Raw genomic sequence first — 24,817 nt, 5'->3', positions numbered from 1 at the left:
AAAATAATGCTTCAAATCCGAGTTTCTTCATTTGTTTTACTTTCAAATAGATTTAATTAGTTGGGTACTTTGATCTTCAGTAATAATTTATAAGAATTTGATTAAAAAAAAAAAAAAAAAAATAAACTTCAAACTCGATTTACTCGATAACGAAAGCTCAAATAAAAAAAAAATATACTACAAAATCGACTCCAAATGTGATGTAGATTCACCAGTTTCCCGCTTGTACTACGAGTTTCCGGACACCCTGTATAATACTTATGTACAAACTGAATAAATGTAAACTGTCGATTTCCCGAAAATGAATAAACAAATAATATGTAACACAAGTGAACTCCTAGGTAAGGCGACATTATATAGTGTTTTAATTGATTTATATGTGAGTGATAAGCAATTAAAAATTCGGTAATGCACAATTCGGAATGTGGTTGGCTTGATCGTGATCACGATAAGCGAACTCCACAGTTGTTATCAACTCCGTGGGGTCAATTAATACATCCAAGGTAAAATAATAGCGTCTTCTATAGCTATATTTAGTCGTTGATACATTCGCCAATAAAGTTCAGTATTCATTTGATCGCGGTCGAGATAGGAAGGTGAACCAGTGCTGGTGAATGCAACGGTTGGAAAACAACGCGTTACAAAATAACAAACCGATAATAAACATATATAAACTTCAGTGTTGCTTCTCAAAGTGTTAAATACAAATAATAACAATAATGTTTGTGTAGTGAAAATTGTTCAATTTTTGAGAATGTTTTTTCGGCGGGAGGAAAAATCTACGAAGATGGGACCGGTGAGTTTTTTTTAATAGTAATATGACTGTACTAGACGTTGCTGGGGGTTATCCTTAGGAAATAGACATATTCCATTATGGACTTTTCTGTAGGCCTTTTTAAGTTATACAATTCCGTGCTACATTATTTTAATGTAACTCATGAGGTTTAGCCAGCGTAGTAATGTAGTGTCCGAAAATATATTTTTACTACTTGATTACAAAACATCGACTTTTTATAAATATAATATGCATGTATCATTTATATTAACCTTTCGGAAGAAATTACCTAAATGATAGTGAAAACTGTCAAAATCGATTGCGTAGTTTAGAAGAACTAAGCGCACAAATAGACAGACGCGGATAGCGTCTTTATTTTTTACTATTTAGAGAAAAACATGAGTTTAAAAATGTATAGGTACATATAAGTGCATTCTTAGGCATGCATAACTTATCTGAAAAGATGAGCCTTTTTACCTGATAAGGAAGCCACATTGGTGCATAATATATGTAATTTAAATTATTTTTTTTTAAATATTTGCACACATATAAAAGTTTTGATTTAATTTATTTGTTTTGATTGCTCATGAATACAGTAGGAAGATTGTTGTAATTTTTAATGGCTTGGTAAATATAATGATTTTCCATTTGGGTCATTTTTGTCGTTTTCCATTTCTCATAAGTTTGTAGTATTCCTGATATTAGTGAGATTTTTTCTTTACAAATTTAAAAAATAGAAGTTTGCTTTAATATATTTCCAATATTTTGTACTGGGAACAGTTTAAAGGGTGATTTTGTTGAGAATATAAAATTTAGATTAATAAATACTTTTTCGGAATTGAAAACTCGGTTTATGTACCTATTATTCCGTTATACAGGGTTTTCCAATAAGAGGTGTTATTTTGAATAGCCCGCTATTTCGGTAGATGTTACTTTTGAACAGAGATGTGCAAAATGGGTACCCAAAACTATTTGAAATGCAAAATGGAAATGGGTCAAAACTTTTCCATTTGAAAATGCAAAATGCAAAATGGTTTTTGAAAAGGCATTTCAAATGCAAAATGCAAAATACCTATTTTCAAAATGCATTGAAAATGCAAAATGGTTTCTCAGGTCAAACAATCAAAATAATTATAGAATTTTTAAACAATTTTGTCATTTAATAATGGACATCAATGTAGAACAAACATATTACATGATGGTATATCCAAAAACACCACAACTACAGATTATGAAACCACAAAAAATTTGCGCGGGACTAATGTTGCCAACGTAAAAACATAGAAACTGCTATCTAACATTTCATATTACAGCGTCATGGCCCCGTTCAGTATTTGAATCAGTATTTTTTGTAATGGTATCACTCAATTGCCAGGGCTCCTGCCAGGGAGCAACATGACAAATATAAATTATCTCTCATAGCGAGGTTGAGGACCGACTGATATTTGGGGCTTATGAAAAAAAGATGAGTGGAGATAGTAGGAAGAATGTTGCAAAAAAGCATTTAAAATGGAAAATGCGTTGAGAAAAGCATTTAAAATGCAAAATGCAAAATGGTTTTTAGAAAAGCATTTAAAATGCAAAATCGAAAATACCCATGTTGCATTTTGCATTTCCATTTGAAATAAAGCACATCTCTGCTTTTGAAGCTGTCATTTTTTGACATTTGACAAGTAGAAACTAGGCCATTAATAAAAATGGAACGATACACGCTTCAACAACGCATTGAAATTATTAAAATCCACTTGAGTGAATCAAATGCAAATCATCTTGAGTGATGAGGCCCATTTCCACCTCGGTGGCTTCGTCAACAAGCAAAATTTTCGCATCTGGGGCTCGGAAAACCCAAGAGTTATTGTTGAAAAGCCTCTCTATTCTCAACGTGTGACTGTTTGGTGCGGTTTATGGTCCGGCGGAGTCATTGGACCTTACTTTTTCGAAAATGAGGCTGGAGCAACATTTATGGTGAATGGATCGCTATCGAGAGATGATGAATGATTTTTTATGGCCGGAATTGCGTGGTATTGATCTGAACAACGTTTACTTTCAACAAGACGGCGCTACGTGCCACAGAAGCAACGAAACCATTGATCTTTTACGATTGAATATCAAAATAACACCTCTTATTGGAAAACCGTGTATATATGTATATATCGGTTGTGCCGTTGGGCTTGTCGGCTGATCACAATTTGGTTTATAATAATAATACATAATACACGATCCGATGTTTTCGAACATTAGTTTTAGCGTCATGAAATTTTAACGGACTTTCAGGGTGCACTTATCTGGCAAATGAGACAATACGTTTTATTGATTCTATATTTTTTTAAAACACTTAAATAAGAAAAAACACATTTTTTTAAAATCTCAGGTGAAAGCCAGGTGGTAAAAATATAAGTCAACAAAATAAAATACGTAATAATTCTAACAGAATAATTATTCACAGTTTAGGACTAGTTTGTATTTTGTTTACATGTTGGAAAAGTTATTTTGGTCAGTGGAGATTATGACGGTCAACCATTTAATAAGTAGCTAGTTTTTACTCGTTAAAATATGATTGCATTTCTGTGGTTAAGTTAAAATCATTCAGATAGGATCTAACCGTCATAAAACACTATTCAAGATATCAAAATTCAATTAGAACAATACAAAAATACAATAATATTTTTTTTAAATGTGCATAAGAAATGATTGATAAATTTGATCGAGAAAGAAAAACGTTAAATAAATAATATTTTTGCAAAAAAAATCAATCGACTATGATAACGTTTCAGTGCTATGTAAATAAAAGTGAGGAGCAGTTTTTACTCTCGATCTCATACTAGGAAACGAAAATATCTATAGGTCTAAATAATTATAGGTGATAATAATACAGAGTGTCCGGGGTAAAGTTCACTAACTAAAGGTAAAAGAGATAAATGACTTTTTTCGAAATTCCATCGATTATTTTCCGATACAAAAATATTTTTCCATAGACCTTAAAACATTTGAATTTCGAATTTTTTGCTAACTCTTTACTTCTAAAATTATGTAGAATCTCCCCCCGAAGTTAGCGCACTTTACCCCCGGACACCGTGTATAATGTTTGATCTAATTTGAAAAAATGACGAACATCTCAATAACTTCCTTACCAGTATGTTTATAAATCGTAAAAATATTAACAAACAATCAAAAGAAAACTAACAAATTTAATGTATAATTTGTCATTGAAGAAGAATATAATACTAATAAATCTAAACAAAACATGAAACAGAACAAGACACAGAAAAAAAGATTACTAAGTACAAATTGTCAATGTCATTTTTGTCGATTTAGACAATAATTAGGTCCCATGGCTGAGTTAGTTGAGGCGTTGTCTCGGCAAGAAAGAGGTCCTGGGTTCGGTTCCCAGTTAAGACCATTACTTACCGTTTTTCTGTTTCATGTTGCATTTAGATTTTGGAGTACTATCTTCCTTTTTAATGATTAATTACATTGATGGGTATACATTTGACGGCCGGCATAGTCCAGTGGTAACGCATTGGACTGCCATCCCGAAGGTCGCGGGTTCGAACCCGGCGTGCGCAAATAAATTTTATTTGATTAATTTGTGTTATTTCACAATTAATTAATTAAAATAATATATAGTATATTTGCGGCACGTTCCAGAGTGGAAGATACTACCAGTATCGCCCTGGTGTAAGACCACCATTCAGAATTGAAACGTTGCTCCAAATGGCTTTAGCCGTGTTTAGTGACTAGATCTGAATAGCCAGGTACTTCCCCACCTTCCTCTTTCCCTTCCCCACTTACCTTCAGCCTCACAACATCCCCCAATTGGGGATGCCATAGTCTCACTGGCTCCAGACGGGAGCAATTGGGACTCTTGTGAGGTATTCACCATAAAAAAAAAAAAAACTAAAAGTTATTGAAACAGTTATTCAAATAAAATTTAATATACAATTTGTTCACGTTTAGTAACGTCCAAAAGCGGATTATATATGCGATCGTCCAAAACTTGATTGAAATACTCTTCTTACAACCGTAAGACCGTAACATTTGTTTAATTGCATAATGCACTGTTCATATTGGGTGTGAAAAAGATCCAGGCGCGATATCTTTTTCTTGTCTTAATTAAATGAAAACAAAACCATTATTTTTATCGATAGCTTTCCAGTACAAAATAATTGCAAACAATGGTTATTTTGCATAATATGTTTAAATCACTACCAATTAAACACTCAGGTATTCCCATCACGGCTATACAACCAGTTGAGAGTGTTTCTCACGTTTTTCTCAGTCCCAATTTTTGCAATCTAGCAGACCATCATCTGTTTCTGAAGCAACACAATTCAACAAATTCGTGAATAGTAGAGTAAATGTCATGCGTCATGAATTGAATGAAATCGAAACTAATGAAAAAAACATAACAACTCCGACGGTTGACACAAGCTTTGGACAAAGACAACACAGATAACAGAAAATAAAAGCATTCAACGAACTTTCACTCGATGTAAAAGAGAGGGAAAAAATACATTTCAGATCCAAAATAAAAGATTTATAACGTAAAAAAATAAAACATGTAAACGTAAGACCATCATCTGTTTTTGAAGCAACACAATTCAACAAATTCGTGAATAGTAGAGTAAATATCATGCGTCATGAATTGAATGAAATCGAAAATAATGAAAAAAACATAACAACTCCAACGGTTGACACAAGCTTTGGACAAAGACACCACAGATACCAGGCAATAAAAGCATTCAACGAACTTTCACTCGATGTAAAAGGGAGGGAAAAATACATTTCAGATACAAAATTAAAAGATTTATAACGCAAAAAAATAAAACATGTATACGTAATAATAATAATATCATTGCAATACACATTTCAATATATTATACAACCGTATCTCATAACATTTGCAGATTGTTTATATGTTTTTCATTTCCACCTTTATTAGTCGATTTTATTTTGATTTATTATTTGATATCATCACTTATTATTGGCAAAGCACCCAGCAAGGCCCATATATTGAAATAATATTTTAAAATATGTAAATTTATTGTTACATCGTCATTTCATCTGAACTTTGAAATGTGCAATACAAAAGCGTAAGTTTTAGGTTACAAAAGTTTATCGCCATCTATAGACATCTTGGCCTTAATAATACACTGGACTTCCTTTTACACGGTTTCGAAATAACACGGTGCTGCATTCTTTGATGTCGTATCAAATAAAGTAATTTTTAAAAACAAAATTAAGATTCAATAAACAACGATGAATTTTATTTTTTTTTGATTTTTATACAAGGAAACGTATCCATAATTTTATTTTATTTTAGAATACTTTTTTTACACGGTATTGCATGGAACGTATCCACCGTTTAAAAAGTAATCCAGTGTAATTCCACAGCAGAACTTATTAATAATTAACTTTTTTTGGGCTTCACAAAATAAATCAAAATATCTTTTTGCATAAATAAACAGCCGGCCGGAACATTTTGTTAGAAATTTTTAATTTGTATCAGTTTTGTGCCGGTCCTGTATGAAATTAAAGTGGTCTGCAGATTCTGCATTTTTAATCTTTCCTTAACCATTGAAGTGTCACATCATCTCAGCGCATGATAGATTAGCTCATTACAGAGACGGTAGATCTCTTCCCAAGTCACGATGAGTTATGTAACGTGCACAAATGCATGAACGAGCATGCAGTAGAATCTGCTCCGCTGAGAGAAAGGATATCTTTAATCCGCAAGATGTTATAAGCTGTTTATCAATAGGCACTCACTGGAAAGATAAACCGAGAGAAGTGGGAGTGTCCGTGTTTCTGTATTCCTGAAATAAGGTAAATTTTTCCTTAACTCTGTTGAAATCGACTAATCTTTCTTGAGCAGATAATCGATTTCATTTCCCCAACTGGGGCCTAGGAGTCGTAGGTAAATTGTAACTATACATATTTGAATACAAAGAAAACCGATGATGCAAATCTACTGTGCACATATCTCAGTATATCTCCACAAAAGAAAACAGGTAACAAAAGTTGAAAGCTCAGAATCAGAACCAATAGAAAACAACCTCGGTGTTCCGAAAGGGTCGGTATTAGGTCCAATTCTATTCATTATTTAGATAAATTATATAATTAAAACATTGCAAAATTAGATTATTTGCAGACGATACATTAATCAACAAATTAAATGAAGACCTACAAAATATAGCGAAATGGCTGAAATTAAACAAATTAAAACTAAATGTAAACAAAACAAAATATATGGAAATAGGCAACAAAACGCATAACACAGAGTAAAAAAATTGACAATTAATGATGAAAAAATTGAAAAAGTAAATGAAATTAAGTACCTGGGTGTAATACTCGATTCAAAACTAAATTTCAAATTTTTAATATTTATTTATATATTTTGAATACAATTATTTTTTATTATTGTGTAGGTACTTATATTTATTTACTTATTATTTATTATTATTATTTTTTTTTGATAAATTAATGTTTTTAAGACAAGATTTTATTTATGCATAGCACAAAGGATAACAATTATTTTTATAAGCAATAATTGTTCGCCTGAAACACTCATCCACATTGAAAAAATCTCCTGATAAAAAATACATGACGCCAACGGGACTCGAACCCGTGTCCATTCGATTTCCGGTCGAAAGCTCTGACCACTGAGCTATGGAGGCTTAGCTCTTACCCGCGAAATTATTCAATATATGCTAGTGTTTCATTCAACAATTACTGCTTGTTACATTTTTACACGGGTTCGAGTCCCGTTGGCGTCATGTATTTTTTATCAGGAGATTTTTTCAATGTGGATGAGTGTTTCAGGCGAACAATTATTGCTTATAAAAATAATTATTATTATTTACTATTATTTTTTGTTAATATTCATACCATCCTTCTTGTCATTGTCAGTATGGTCACCCTATGATTGTGGCTGATAAGCTAACACAAGTACTTTGTAATACTTATATAGTCAGTAGAATGTTATTGTTGCCAACTTTAAACGTATTGCCCTGTTGTAATTTTCGTATGAATAACTGCAGTGTTTTTTAAAAATAATTTTGTAGGTTTATATTTTCAATATTATACTAAGTTTACACTATTTCAATAAAATATTTACTATAATTGTACGAGGTTTGAAATGTTGTCTTTTTTCTGACGTTTTTCCGCTCGTAAAGCTGCATATCTCGACACAAGAGTTTTCTAGTGATTATGATTTTATTGTAATACAGATTTTTTTTGAATAAATAATTAAATACAATCCATATTTTAGCGACGCCCCCGACTTCAAATATAGGTTTATCGATGTACATATTATGTAGGTATCTATATATATGTTAAAAATTGTTTTCCCTACTAGGTGAATGGACCGAATTAGTGACGTCGTTTGGCATTTATTGCATTTGGCCGATCATGTTGCGAAATTTTCCGCTACATAGGTAGGTACCCTACGAGTATAATACAAAAACCCGACAGGAACATTAACCAAAATACTGGTTTTTAACATATTTGAAGTCTTATTTCCGTAAATTTGATGTTAATCATCACTCTAAACGTGTTTTGAACGTTTCATTGCCGTTGTTTTGAATCTGTTCAGTAATTAAAGCTCAGAATCAAAACATGTATTATTATTATTACCTCCAACAGGAGGTAACTAACCTTACTACGAGGGGTATCTGCTGGAAATGAGTCAATGGTAGTAAAGGTTAACCGATTTCAATCTCTTCGAACTTCAGTACAACATCTTCAAACCAGACATTTTTTTAAACAATTTTTCTATAAAAGTGAACTACGACAGTGGTCTAAATGTCGTCTTCATCAACAAGGACAGGTTGTTTCACAGAATTTGAACATTTCATCAATTTCCAGAGTTAAATTCAATTTGTTATTATTTCATTATGGGTCTGCTGTTTTACAGTACTTGGATAATAACAAAACTTGAATTTTAACAGAATTTGTGGTTGTTATTTTTAAATTACGCTATACGCATCATGGCTTGGCCCATTTCAGCATGTCCCTCGTCATACAAGTGCTCAGTGGGAATGTATGGAGTAAATACAGTGCGCTTATAGAGCGGTTTGGCACAGGTGAAGTTATTTAATTATATTTTATTTGACTTCCATTTCTTTTTTAGTGTTTATTTTGTTCTTCCATTGACCTCTTTCAGCTAGATTTTTATTCTTGATATGTACTCATTGAACTTTTCTATTAGTTTTATATCTGGGGGAAGGATGTTCTAGAGTTTTGTTGCAAAATAAATTTATGCAAAAAAAAACAATTTGGAATGTTTTTTATGTCATTTTGATTTAGTCTATTTTGATGGATACGCGATTATGTCCAGTAAAAGATTTTTCAAAAGCTTTAACAGTATATTTTTGGCATGCATTTGTTGTACGTTTCACGCTTAATCCTTAGAAATTATTTACTTTCACATTTTTTTAAAGAATACGCCCTTCCAAAGCTAGACTGCTCTGCTCGGTTTTCTTTGTATTTAAAATATACCGCTCTGCGGTAGAACACATTTTGGCATTTGAAATAATATATAATATTTCTTTGAGTCTTTTTATAACCCCGAAAAGAATAAAGTATCAGGCCTATAAAATCCGCTTTAAAGTGCAAAATCTACTACTTACTAAACCCTTTTCGGACAAGTGAAAGAAAAACATTTTGATATTTGTGTTTAAACTTGACAAAATAAAGTAGAAAACTTTTTTTTTTAAATAATGATAGTCTCACACGGGCGTTGTACTCTCATAAATATGTTTGATTGAGAACGTGTTCCAAGTCCTAAAAAATCAGTGCCCCCTGGTGTACCGGTCTCACCGGGATAGTAGTGCTCCTGGCTGGGGTAGTAAAATCATCTCGTATCGTATCGTATATCGCCGTTTACATAAAGAATGTGCGATTTTGCCTGATTCAGAATATACACGCCACGGTGCGTCACCTTAAGCATATTTTTTTTCATTCCAGGACAAGTTTACAAGCTAGATTGCAATGCACGACCATGAACGCTTCCTCAGAAACCAGATTTATAAAGTAATTTATTAGCTTTACATCAAGGGCGAGAACGAAAGAAACCATAGTATTGGCTTCTTGGAGACGTACCAATGGTTCATGACATTATTTTTAGTTAAAAATGTTATTGAAAATTTGGTCTCCGGCGACTTTTTGTTGTTGTTTTATTTATTCTTAATATATATATTTTAAACAAACTATCAAAAAAATCTTTCATTTGCCATCACTCTATCCTAAATGTCAAATCAACGCCTTACAATACATCTAGACTTGTTGTTGTGTCACAAAATTAAAATAAAATGTGGCATGTAAGAAAAACTCAGATTTTTAGTAAATTTTTAATTCAAAAGTTGTTCATATATGACATTCAAAAATATATGTGTATGTTTTGATATTGAAAAGTTGGTCGAATACCTACTATAACAAGGCCGACTAAAGTTACAAGCCTTTGTGCCTGACGGATTTTGAGAAGTCAGTGCCGTGCCGTAATAGAGCAACGACAGTTTGCAAATGGCGACGATTGCTGTTGGTACTCGTTGTTACTGCTGATTTGTTATGTTGTTTTACAACAGAGTGATTAGACTATTTTAAACAGTGAAGTTTAGTTGGCAGCACTGAACTGACTTCGTAATTGGGTTGTTGCGCGCCCAGACATGTAATGTAGTCCACCTTGCATTTTCTCTACGACGCGCGACGCATGAAATCTTCAATGATGGAAACAACTCTATTATTTATAAAAATCAAATATAAGTAATTAATAATAATCAATAATTTTATAATTAAGTTCAGATATAAATTGCCCATCTGGTAACTCATTAAATACATATTTCTTTTTGAAATATTGTTTGTTTGTATGTAGTATTACTTTATGTTTGCTTCACTCAAATGTAAATTGTTAACCTCGATATGGGCTTAGCCCTAGTGAGGTTAATTTTTACGAGAAAAAACGTGTATTTAGACATTACATGTAATTTCTTGGCGTTTACTAGTATTTTCAGAGTAATAAAAAAAATTCTCATCACGCACGAGGGCATTTTGGCACTTTTTAAATGCAATATACGTAAAGGTACTACACGACTTTACGCGACGCGTGACATTTTAATTCTAAAACTAAAAATTCGAAATCACTACAATTGGCGTACTTTTTGCTTGCCACTTTGAGATTTCTGCAGCGCATCTATATATATTGTAACTTCATTGGTCTCAGTACGGTAATTTTTATTTGAAAAAAAAGTCATGAGACCAAAATGTCATGAATATTTTTTACTTCAAATAACCTCAGTAATCACTGATTAAAATACATCAGGTATGTCTCTATGGTTTTTTCAGGTAACTCTTAACGCATTGCGTATTATAATGCTGGGTATAACGTTTTTCATTTACACCCCGATTATGTTATAGTTCGTATACAATTATGAAATGAAACGGGAGCCGAGCCACGAATTAAGGGAAAGAAAAGTTCCTTTCCTATCAGTTGAGGTTCAGCTCGGCAGTTCGGCTCGCGTATGTATACGTCGCATTAGACACGTTATTGGAAAAACCTAAAAACATTGCGCTAAGTACAGGGTTTTCCAATAAGAGGTGTTATTTTGATATTCAATCGTAAAAGATCAATGGTTTCGTTGCTTCTGTGGCACGTAGCGTAGTTGAAAGTAAACGTTGTCCAGATCAATACCATTCAATTCCTGCCCTAAAAAATCATTAATCAACTCTCGATAGCGCAATCCATTCACCGTAACTGTTGCTCCAGCCTCATTTTCGAAAAAGTAAGGTCAAATGACTCCGCCGGACCATAAACCGCACCAAACAGTCACACGTTGAGGATAGAGAGGCTTTTCAAAAATAACTCTTGGGTTTTCCGAGCCCCAGATGCGACAATTTCGCTTGTTGACGAAGCCACCGGCCAGCATTTGGAAATGGGCCTCATCACTCAAGATGATTTGCATTTGATTCACTCAAGTTAATTTTAATAATTTCAATGCGTTGTTGAAGCGTTTTTCGATCCATTTTTATTAATGGCGTAGTTTCTACTTGTCAAATGTCAAAAAATCACATCTTCAAAAGTAACACATACCGAAATAGCGGGATATTCAAAATAACACCTCTTATTGGAAAACCCTATATTATAAAAGAAATTAACTTTTCACATTTTCCTGGCGACCAATTCGTGTTCCAAAATACCTAACATTCCTATTGGATTTACAGTAAGTAATAAATTCAAAAGTAATAAATGTACGAAACTTTAATACCAGAGGTCAAAAATTACTGAATTAAAACTTAGCAGATTGCCTTGAAAATCTTGATCTTACTTAATAAAATAACAATGTATCATTTTAGCGTGGTCGTATATTTTAGAATTAAACTTGCATGTGTTATCTGAAAAAAACCTGTTTCTATCATATAGATAAGTGTGTATATATTATACGGAGACTTTAAACCATGTTCCTATTGGTTGTGTCTGTAAATTTGTTTTGCGCGTTCCGTTTTCGATTCAAGATGGTGACCGTTTTGAAATCGTTGTTTTTATTGGGATTTATTCTCATTTTTCAAATAGATAGGTCTGTTTGTCTGAATAAAGATTGAAAAAGAATAATTATTGTCAATGAGATAATAATTAATTAATTAATTTATTTATTCATTTTCGGGAAATCGACAGTTTACATTTAATCAGTTTGTACATAAGTATTATATAGTAAAATAAAACCAATTATAGATTTCCTCCTTGTGACTTTAACTGAGACAGCATAATATGGAATAAGTTATTTAAATTTGTGAGAAAGGAATAAGAATTAAAAAATTTATACAAAACAAAAGATTGTATAAAACGAAAAATTTACAATACAATAAATTTATAGCCATGGAGAGAGGTTGTAGATATAAATCAAATCATAATAGAGATATAAACAAAAGAGACATAAAAATTATTCACAAACCATCAGAGAAATATTCTTTTATGGACTTCTTGTATTTGGTAAGTTCGCAACTGAAAATATCAACCTTGGATAATACGCTATTGTAATTATTGCATAGTCTGTTCAGGCAAGAATTCGGTTTAGAGTTCGTTTTGCTTTGATCAACCCTGAACAGGACACAAGAGCGTGTTGAACGCGCAGGTTACATTGAATGGAATCTTGTTTAGCAACTCTGTGCATTGAAAATTATTATTGATAACTACTTTATACAGGAATAGTGCATCATTATGATACATCAATATCAATACACTCCGTACACTCAGTGAATCAATTTTAAAGAATGAATAATAATAATAACATTTATTTGCCATTAGGTTAATTTTACATATTTTTTAACATAAATTCTATTGACAAAAAGGTCACTGCTCAGATATGAATTCCGGATATTTCCGGAATGCAGCTGGTTTTCAGCAGTGCCTCCAATATAATAGTATATACTATGCATATTTAGGTATAATAATGAACAATAAAATAATATTAACAAAAAAACCCAAATCAACACATACAAAAAAAATAAAATTAGAAATAGCAGGTATACAAATCAATGTAGCTAAGTATCCCCTTAATTGTAACGATAGCAACCAATCGCAGTAGAGCTTTTTGAAGCAATGCAACGATGTCGATATTCGAATTGACAGTGGTACTTCGTTCCAAAGCTTTGACGAAGAATAGCTATACATAACTACCCTCAAACACAGTAGTTTTATGTTTGGGGAGAACGAGTAAGTAGTTTCATTGATGCGTACTATGTGTATGAGAGTCACGGGAACCCTGCAATCTGTCAAACAGATAGGCAGGAACCTTTGAATTCATCAAATTGAAAATTTGACACAATTGATGTAATTTCCTTCTGTTCGACATATTTAGAATCTGGTGCCGATAGAGGTAAGGCGAGATATGATCGCGTCTCGGGACATTATAACAATATCGGACACATGCATTTTGGACTCGTTGTACTTGTTTTTGTTTTTTTTTCAGTAAAGAGGGACCATATACTGTGTCTCCATAGTCCAATATTGAGAGAACAAGACTATCAGTAATAATCATTCGTAATTTCATTGATATATGATCTCTTATATTATATAGCAGACAAAGTCTCGAATAGCACCACTGTGAATTATTGTTTTTAAATGTTCCTCATACCTCAATTTACCGTCCACCATTAGCAGATGACAAATGTTAAATGTTAAAGTGACGTTTCTTTGGACAAATTGTATAATTCCATTTTTCAAATAAGCAAATGCTATAAACATATTTGGTTTATATAACTAATGGTAGGTAGATATTTAAGTACCTACTTAAAAATCTTTTAAACGATTTCAAAGGGAATTTTCGTTAGAATCATAGACATCCAAATTAATTGACTTGCTCTAACACGAAATCTGGGTATCATTTCGATGAGCTGGAGGCAAACCTCATGATCATATTTTTGGCACCAGGAGGGTTCAAGAATACTTTGAATAAGCTACGACATCAGTCGTACATTGACCGCCGAAGAGCGCACATTGAAATAACCAGATCCTGCGCAGAAAAGCAAAGTTCGCTAAAGGAACTTTCTGTGCAGGATCTGAATTTTCGTTTTTAACCGAATCGCCTGGCGTAGCGACGCTAAAATTGAGTGGGGTGGGTAAATCATATCACTATGTCTATGGATGGGTTGTTTCACAGAATTTGAACAATTCATCAAATTTCAACGTTCATTTTCGGGTTCTGGGAAAGTCTAATTAAAGTTCTATTATTATATCATTATAGGCTAGTTGCTTGACAGTACTGAAATAATAGTCCAGTCAGTGGGGAGTTTTACCTTGCAAAAGGTTAGGTAGTAGCGATTTTGATATATGTTGTTAAGATTGAGACTCTAAAGAAAAAAAAAAGTTTTCGACCTTGGGAGGGTCGAGCTCGACCCGCCATCTTGGATTGAAGGTGCCAAAATTTGTTTTTTTCAATATAATTGTGAAGTGGTCGTTTTTACAACCAAATTGTTGAAGGCAAACTTAAAGACAACTAAATTACCTACATTTTTTGTAGAATGTTTTTTTTTGTAAGTCTAATAGGTAACGAGTTACAGTGGCGGAAATGTGAATATTTTTCTAAAAAATTATGAAATTCCCAACTTTGTAATTTTTTCGGGTTATTCATTACATAATTATAATAATTTTGTGAACTCATTTCCACACCACCATGGGTAGAGAACATGGCGCATTTTTTCTTACTGTTGTATCCTCAGTAGGTCTACTCCACAGATATACCAGCGATGGTAGATTTCGAAATTATGTTACATTACTATGAATTATGTTACTATAAATTATGTTACGTAATAACAGTCTTCGTCATCAATGTCATCATCTAACTCATTGCCTGTGATACTGAGATTCTGGGCTTCCATTGACAAAATCTCTTCTTCTTCGTCCTCGACATCGATGTGAACCTCTGGCGAATTTCGGCATGTTTGACCATTACAGCACCCACATACAATAGAACACTTCAATCCAGCTTTCCAGCAGCTACATGCAACGCCGCATGCTTTTTTACAACTATTGCATGAAATAAATGTTAATAAAGTCTCGGGTGCTGGTTTCTTTGTCATTCTTACTGGAACAAGCCCGTTGGTGTCACGTTTCCAGCCCCAGTTTTCTAAATTTTTTTGGATTCCATACCATTTTTGGACTTGATGGTACGTTCTAAATGCATGGTACCGTGCAGCGTCGTTCGTTGGTGGCAAAGAGGCAAGATTGAATTTGCTTTTTGTTGTCGACTTTGCGAAACGTTTGTAGCAGACTTCTTCCAAGGTTTCCTTATCCATGTCACCCCCGTACAAAACAACAAGAAAGCGTGTTCCTGCAACTGCTATGTCTTCTGGTGTTGCATCATGTTTTTTGAAGATTCCTATCATGGCATTGAGTCTTGTGTCATTTTGCACAAGCGAACAAAATTTTGTTTTTCCTTGGTTGAAGAAGGACGATTTTGTATCTCAGCCGCTAAAGGCATGAAGAAACAGAATATTCTCAGCCGTCTCTTTGTATTTAACACTATTCGCGAAATACAGTCTTTCAAAAGTTTTGCCTCTCCCGGGTTTGCGAAGATATATACTACTTTTGGGTGGTGTTAATACTGTCAGCAGATCTAGGAGATCAACATCTTCGCCAATAATGAAAACAGCGTCATATGATGAACACAAGGAAATCGCAGTATTGACAATCAATTCATCAGCATCTTCTTCAGCCTGCTTAACTGTAAAATCATCCTGTATAAATTGCTTTGTAAGCATCGAAATCAGACGGACTTTGTTATTTTCATTGACTAAAAATCGTTCTTTTGAAACTTGAACTGGCATTGTTTCATCGAAAAGAACATCTGCAGACATGTGATTCTTCGATCGGCGAAGTCTTTCTGCGGTTTTCGTGTTTTTTCACCATCATCAAGCGGATATTCATCGAAAACAATGACTGCATGTGATCCATAGTGATTTCTTCCATAGTGAACGTACTTCTCGCAAATTGACCCAAAATAATCATTCCGATTCCATACAATACAATACAAAATTTATCAAGAAAACTGGAGTTTTACAATTTTTTGTCAAAATTTTCTTCTTTCAACCGCTGTAACTCGTTACCTATTAGACTTACAAAAAAAAACTCTCTACAAAAAATGTAGGTAATTTAGTTGTCTTTAAGTTTGCCTTCAACAATTTGGTTGTAAAAACGACCAATTCACAATTATTTTGAAAAAAACAAATTTTGGCACCTTCAATCCAAGATGGCGGGTCGAGCTCGACCTTCCCAAGGTCGAAAACTTTTTTTTTTCTTTAGAGTCCCAATCTTAACAACATATGTGAAAATCGCTACTACCTAACCTTTTGCAAGGTGGAGCCCTTTTTTATCCCCCACTGACTGGACTATAATAACAGAACTTGAAAATTAACATTGAAATTTGAAGAATTTTTCAAATTCTCTGAAACAACGCGTCCTAAGTGTCTAACTAAATATTGTAACAAATTATTCAATTTTGGAAAAAAATCGCCTTATTTGTGATTTGTAGTTAAGTTTTTAAAGCAGCCAGCATTTTGCGCGCCGTTGTAAAAATGTCTAGTAATACGTAAACAGATTTTATTTTCGTCGATTAAATGCTAATATTACAATTCGAGTTGCCTGTACACGGTCAGATTCATTTATTGACACATTACAGAAAAGGAGACGATTACGACCCCTCCCCGCTCCTCGCAATTTGGTTTGTTCCCCTTTCCCTGATGGGCTAGTCAATATTAGTTTGGATGTCTTTGGTTTGGATGTAGAAAATTAGAAACATACGTTGCTTTGATACTGTTCACAGAACTACTTGTAATTTAAGGTCATGATTAGCTAGTAAGGATGAGGTACTAAGTGTTGAGTCACAGAAAATAATATGTTGATAATAACGATAATTGTTTTTTCCAGATGGGATTTTCAAAATGGTTACTCACTGCCATCACGTGTGTCTTCGTCATGACTTCATGCACAGGTAGGCACTGCTTATGACATTGGTATCTCACTTTGAAAACATCGAAGACCTTCATGGCAGAGCGCTAAGCTCTGAACCCAGAGTTGGCAGGACCAAGAAAAGATTTTTAACATTTTTTACATCATTTGATATTTTTGTCCTTTAGTCCAAGTAAGATTCTCTTGTGAGATTGAAGATTCTCTGGTGAATAACAACCGTTTAGCGTTATAACCTTGTAACCCATCTTAAAATGGCTTTTGTTGTGTTTAGAAAGTCTTGAATTTCCTCACTTCCTTCAACCGTACGACTTTCCTAATGGAGTGAGGATACCTTAGTTTCACCGGTTCTGAGCATTTTTAATTTTTGTGCGTTATCAGAAAATTATTCATTAATTTTCATTCATGAATGTAAGAACAGTTCTGGGCAACACAATGCCTTCTATAAACTAAATTATTGACAATACTTAGATAAATCCCAATTTCAAACTTAAAACTTAATTTCTGTTACCGTAAAGATACAATAAAATATCATTTTAGATTCCAATTTCAGATTCACGTAACACAGCTGGGTAACCTGATGCCTTCTATAACCCAAATTATTGACAATATACTCCCTTAAATTCCAATTTCAACCTCAAAACTTAATTTCTGTTACCGTAAAGTTACAATAGCCCATCACTTTAGATTCCAATTTCAGATTCACGTAACACAGCTGGGCAACCTAATGCCTTCTATAACCCAAATTATTGACAATATATTCCCTTAAATCCCAATTTCAACCTCAAAACTTAATTTCTGTTACCGTAAAGTTACAATAGCACATCAATTTAGATTCCAATTTCAGATTCACGTAACACAGCTGGGTAACCTAATGCCTTCTATAACCCAAATTATTGACAATATATTCCCTTAAATCCTAATTTCAACCTTAAAACTTAATTTGTTGCGTCGTCCAATAAAGAATATAATAACTTATCTAACTTCGTGAATCCCGATTTCAACCTCAAAATAATAAATATTGTAATTACATATCTAACGTCCTAAATCCCGACTTCAACTTAAAAAACTTAATATATTGTGAAACTTTATTTTAACTTAAAACTTATTATATATGTTCAATAGGTTACGATAACAAATTTCTACAAACATCACTTTGGTTACTTTGCCCACTCTGCCCAGATTGCTACGCCACTGGTAAGAGTTGTTACAGAAAAATATACTGAATTTTAAATAAAGAAGAACTTATTCAAACATATAGATTAATAAAATAGGTATGTTAAAATGTAATACCCAGTGGACGTATAGATAATTAGAATACCTATACATTGTGCAGGGGCGGAAATAAGACTCAAAAGGCGGTAGGCAAACGTATGCAAGTGTTCCTTGTGGAGGGGGGAGGATTAACGGAATTAAAGGGATTGACGAAATCGGAACGAATTACGGAAATATAACAAAGAAACCTATGAATAAAATACCCAAGGAAATTTTATCCTGTTTATACTTAGCATACTATGTTTGTTTTTATAACGGTATGACCAGTGGCGTAGCTAGGTAACCAAGGGCCCTGGGGCATATTAAAAAATGGGGCCCCACTGCTATGTAAACTGATTAGGTTTTATCAAATAAAAATATGAAATATACAAACACTTTAAAAATGCTAAGCTACTTAAGCTCTTTTTTGTGCACTGCAGACTGCAGGGCAGGTAATAAAAACATTAAACAGTAACAACATAAATTACAATTAATACTTGGTGTAGGTTTGGCTAATAAAACGAAATAGAGAAGATTCAAGGGTTTATCGTATAAAGGTCGGGCCTACCAACTGACTAAATAAAAATTATATTTACAATTTTTTCCTAGCTTTAGTTTTCGCAAAAGTATCAATGACTTCGTTTAAATCCAGGCTTGATGCGGTTTTGTTTTCAATTGCTATTAGCGATAAATGTCGGAGTCGAGTTTGGCCCATCTTATTTCTTAAATATTTTTTTATTATTTTTAATTTGCTAAATGGCCTTTCAGCTGCTGCAGAAGTGACAGGAATTGTAAAGAATAATAAAATTCCATATTTGCTCATTATTTCCTTACATAATTGGTGAACAGTCCATGCTTGAGTTAGTTGAGGTAAAACTAGATGGTAAATATTAATAAATTGAAGTGAAAAACTAGGGCCTATTATATCTGAATATTTTCTTTGGAATTCGTCACACTTTTGTAATAAAGTTGCTTCATCAATATGTAATAAAAATGTTGGTGTTAGAAAATCGAATATATGACAGACTGCACTCATACCAATAAAACGTGTATCTAATTGATATATTACTGTGTCTAGTACATTATTGAAAATCTCAATTTTCAATATTTTTTCTAGGTTTGGAAATCGGTGATCAGCAGCTAATTCATCAAAATGTTTTTAAACTTTTCTTTGCCTTTTTTCTTGAAAATGGGTATCAATACCATATTTTCTTGCAGTTTCACTGGCATTGCACTTGAATAATTCGAAATCATTTCTATAAATTTGCAACTTTGCTTTGGTCTCTGCTAAAACTTTACTCGCCTCGCCCAAATTGATGTCGCATTTTTGTAAAGTTTTAGATGCATAATTGATGTCGTTCAATACACTGTGCATGAATTCGCAAAGCAACACGAACTCGAAATTTAGCATTTTTGTTTTAATACTCTCTGCTTCACTACGCTCATCTTTATTAGGACTCTTTAGAACTATTTCTGATAATGCTTTGATAATATCAAAATAACGAAGTTTTATTGCAGATATCGTATTGACCCTACTGGACCATCTAGTCGGATTTAGTTTTTTTATAGTGGTGTCCGATTCGCCAGTGAATTTTGACAGTAGATCCCAACGTTTGATGCTGTTTCCGAAAAAGTTATACAAATCTTGCAACGTTGCGAAAAAAAACTGTATTTCCACACAACTGCTAACGGCATCATTTATCACCAAATTTAAATGATGTGTGGCACAATGTACGTACTCTGCGTTAGGCTGGATATCCTTAATATGTTTTTGTACACCATTATACACACCACTCATCACACTGGCTCCATCATAGCCTTGCCCCACACATTTTTTTAAATCAATATTTTTGTCGATGAATAATGTTGTCACTTGGTTGACTAAATCTACTGCGCCATGTTTGATGGCTGCATAAAAGCCTAGAAACACTTCTTTTACTTCTATATCAATTGGCTGTCCATTTCCGATTTGGTTATTACTGCATACCTCACAACAATGCTTAGCTGATCTACCTTCGATATGTCCTGTGTAGTATCCATTATCATGGCAAAACCGGTGACGCTCTAATTTGTTCTAGTAGATGGGTTTCGAGTTTGGTCCCCAAGCTCTCAATCATTTCATTTTGAATTGTTGCACTCAGATATCTTGTAGATCCTAAAAACATAAAAATACACAATTTCAAAAAAGTCAAGTCAAGTTAAACAGTTAATAATTATAAACAAAATAAAAACATAAAAAAAACTTAATTATAATTATTATTACCTTTGGGCATATCCAAAACTTGCCGCAAAATGTGATCATATCGGGCGACAAGCTCTACAAAGGACAGAAAATTTCCGTGGTATCCTTCCTGACTTAAGTCTTCTTGATGTCCTCTCAAAGCCAAAGAACTCTTTGCTAGGGTAAGTATGATATCGCATAACCTTTGAAGAACCATTTTCCAAAATGATGCTTCTTTGCGAATTTCATTTTCAAGTTCCTTGTCGATAGTATTAGTATCGTTTTTTTTCCAAAATTCATACACAGCACATGCTTCCGAATGGCCACTCGAACAACTGTGTTGTTTAATTCTTTCTGATAAATGCTTCCAATCTCGAATTCCCGTACACCAAACATCATTCCTTTGTGAAGCAAATAACCAGCAGGGTTGACAATAGACAGCGTCTAGTATTTTGGAATAACACAACCAAAATCGATTAACTGGCCCATATTTAGAACACGAAAAGTAGTACGATTTTAAAAAACACCTATTGTTCTGGTTGATGTCTGTTGGAAAAGGTCCTGAAGGCTGTAAAAGCCCCATATCAAGAATTTGACGTTTTTCGTTTTCACTTAATATTTTGTTCGTGAAGTTTCCCAAGTCATAAGAAGATTTGTCGTACACATTTTCGAAAATGTAGAGGTCTGTGGTTCCTCCAAGCCCTCCGCTCTTATGTGTGTCATGCAAACATCATCCACGTTCACATGATCGGCGGCGGAGGTATCTCATGGGTATCTCCAACTGCAATAATTGTCGAATCTTCTTCAGTAAACTTCTCAACCAACACTGCAGTTACCACATTATTTGAGTCATTATCAATAGAAATATTTTGGCCAGATGTACTTGCAAAAGGCTGACTAAAAAACTTGTCAATTTTTGTTTACTATCTTCTCTTTCTTGGCGTTGTTTGCGTTTAAATGCACCACTGGGTTTCTTCTTTTTATCCATATTTTAATACGCTACAAGTGTCGTTGGGGAATAACGCACATATCACTATCCGTCAAATTAACAACACTGCCAACCTACAGAAAGAATTTAGGGGAATTCCCTGAGCATAACTTTTGAATTTCTCTCAACTGAGTTGTCATGATTAAAGTGGGCTTGCAAGTTGCAACTTATCATATTTATTTTGAAAATGGGAGAAATTTCCAAAAGTTCAGTTCGATCGAGATTTCTGGTAAGGATTCGAGGGCCCCCTGGGCTTGAGGGCCCCGGGGCACTGCCCCGCGTAGCCCCTAGGTAGCTACGCCGCTGGGTATGACAACGAATTACATCGCCATAAATATAATTTAATTTATCATCGAAGAAGAATCTAAATAAATACAGGGTTTTCCAATAAGAGGTGTTATTTTGAATAGCCCGCTATTTCGGTAGATGTTACTTTTGAAGCTGTCATTTTTTGACGTTTGACAAGTAGAAACTACGCCATTAATAAAAATGGAACGATACACGCTTCAACAACGCATTGAAATTATTAAAATTCACTTGAGTGAATCAAATGCAAATCATCTTGAGTGATAGGCCCATTTCCAGCTCGGTGGTTTCGTCAACAAACAAAATTTTCGCATCTGGGCTCGGAAAACCCAAGAGTTATTGTTGAAAAACCTCTTTATACTCAACGTGTGACTGTTTGGTGCGGTTTATTGTCCGGCGGAGTCATTGGACCTTACTTTTTCGAAAATGAGGCTGGAGCAACACAGTTACGAATGGATCGCTATCGAGAGATGAATAATGATTTTTTATGGCCGGAATTGGATGGTATTGATCTGGACAACGAAACCATTGATCTTTTAAGATTGAATATCAAAATAACACCTCTTATTGGAAAATCCTGTATAATGGCACAAAACTGGTTAGTATACAACCACCCGTGAATGACTCAAAGAAGAAATATCCTAGTTTGTGGTTCAAATAGGAAGTCTATTTGAACAATATATTCACAGTGGTGGAGTTTCCGTTTGATAATGTGGCTCTAGTGCCTGGTTCTAACCACAGTATTGCATATAAACTTTTAACTGGATGACTGTACCTTATTATGTATTACGTAGCTAGGGCATAACTTGAACAATACCTATACAGGGAATCCGGGGGTAAAGTGCACTAACTACGGGAGGTGATTTTATATGATGGTAGAAGTAAAAAAAGATAAAAACTTTTTTCGAAATTCCAACCTTTTTTTTTCTCATACTAAAACATTTTTCCATAGAAGAATAATTATTTTCCCAAACATACAATTCAACTTTTTTAACCTAAAAACTACCTTAAAACGTTGGAATTTCGAAAGAGTTATTAACCTTTTCTACTTCTAAAATCATGTAGAATAACTCCCTGAAGTTAGTGCACTTTACCCCCGCACACCTGTATAGGCGTCTACGGACGTCTGGCCGGCCAGGTACTAATGGGGTATTTTCACAAACGCTAAATCACTAGTATTGTCTTTAATAGTTACACAAAAAATTTATCTTTAGTAAAACATTATTGACATTGGTTTTGGTTTACAGAGGCAGTTACAGACCGCGTGGTGTGCTATTACACCAACTGGTCAGTCTACAGGTCTGGGGTAGGGAGTTTCCCCCCCACGGCCATCGACCCCCATCTCTGCACTCATCTCATCTACGCCTTTGGAGGCTTCACTAAGAAAGGGGTCATCCAACCCTCCGACAGCTGGCAAGATATCGACAAGGGTGAGTTCTGCTATTTTTATTTTAACGATTAAACACCTCATCTATGCCTACGTAGATTTCACCAAGTTGGGATCATTCAACCCCGCAACAGATGGCAAGATGTCGACAACAATAGGTTCTGTTATTATATATCTTCTAGCAATAAACAACCTCATCTATGCCTATGGAGACTTCATAAATGGGGGATCATCCAACCCTCCGAGAGCTTGCAAGATGTCGACAAGGATAACTTCTGCTATTTATCTTCTAACAACCTTACGCAGACTTCATCAAGTAGGGGGTCATTAAACCCACCGATAGCTTTCAAGATGTTGACATGTAAGTTCTGTTATTTATCCGACCCACCGACAGCTAGCAAGATATCGGGTAAGTTCTGCTATTTACCTCATAGCAATTAACAACCTCATCTATGCCTATGGAGTCTTCATCAAGTAGAGAGTCATCCAAACTCCAACAACTGATAAGATCTCGACATCTAAGTTCTGTTATTTATTTTCTAGCAATAAATAACCTTATCCATTCCTGCAGAGACTTCATCAAGTAGTGGTTCATCCAAACTAATACTGCTGAATTTTTAAAGTAAAAAGTCTCGAAAGTTCCCACCTGAAAACTGATTTATTTAATATGTTAAAATGTTTTCATTTAGATAGTAAACTGAAGGGAATTGAAAACAGTAGAGTAGAATTACTTTAAAGCGAGCTTTTGTAACGTATAACGTATCGTTTCAACCTATTTAGAACCTATTTGAGATACTACTGGGGAGCACACTGTACAAGTGAAAATTATTTTATTAATTTATTTACTTAATTTTTTGTTTTATTTAGACGGGTATGCCCAATTCACGGGTCTAAAAAACACCAACCCTAACCTGAAAACGCTGATTGGAATCGGAGGATCAACAGAGGGATCCGCCACATTTTCACACATCGCCTTTGATGACGAAAGGCGGAAGGAGTTTGTACAAAATGTTATAAAGGTATGATATTATATGGTTAGCTGTGACATGGCTCGCTTATAACTTGGTATAAGAGGATCGTATATACATAATGCTTATGGAACAATTTCATGATATTTTGTTTAAGAAGGGTTTCATTTAATAATAACTATTCTGAGTTTGCTAATCGTTTGTTGGAAACAACATAGCTTCAATAAAAAATAGTATTGTGAATTCAGTAAAAAAATAATAGTATTCTGTAAATCATCATTGCTAACCGTATTTCCTTATTTTGACTTCTCCTACTCTCCCTCCTTCAACTCTCCACCCCCAACCAGAAATGTCTAAATTATATATGTACTTTTAGGTTAGTTTTAAAAACGCAAGTTAATGTATCGATACCGATAGCGAAATATCAAAAAAAAATTAAATATAAATTACAAAATAAAACTT

At 33.8% G+C, this 24,817-nt stretch overlaps 1 protein-coding gene across 1 annotated transcript in view; it reads left to right on the top strand.

Moving 5' to 3' along the window:
• Positions 1-587: 587 nt before the first annotated feature.
• Positions 588-24,817, top strand: part of LOC149420568 (putative chitinase 10) — a 76,644-nt gene continuing 52,414 nt past the window's right edge. Inside the window, exons 1-4 of the mRNA XM_089636384.1 lie at positions 588-796; positions 17,193-17,256; positions 23,248-23,430; positions 24,255-24,406. Of these exons, the coding sequence (XP_089492510.1) occupies positions 755-796; positions 17,193-17,256; positions 23,248-23,430; positions 24,255-24,406 (441 nt within the window). The 5' untranslated portion in view covers positions 588-754. The remainder of the gene's footprint in view (positions 797-17,192; positions 17,257-23,247; positions 23,431-24,254; positions 24,407-24,817) is intronic.

Source organism: Hesperophylax consimilis, chromosome 10 (genome assembly GCF_061612785.1).
Source record: "Hesperophylax consimilis isolate HC1 chromosome 10, BYU_Hcon_1.0, whole genome shotgun sequence".
Taxonomy (NCBI): Eukaryota; Metazoa; Arthropoda; class Insecta; order Trichoptera; family Limnephilidae; genus Hesperophylax; species Hesperophylax consimilis.
Note: the sequence above shows the minus strand (reverse complement) of the source record. Positions and strands in the feature narration are given on the sequence as shown.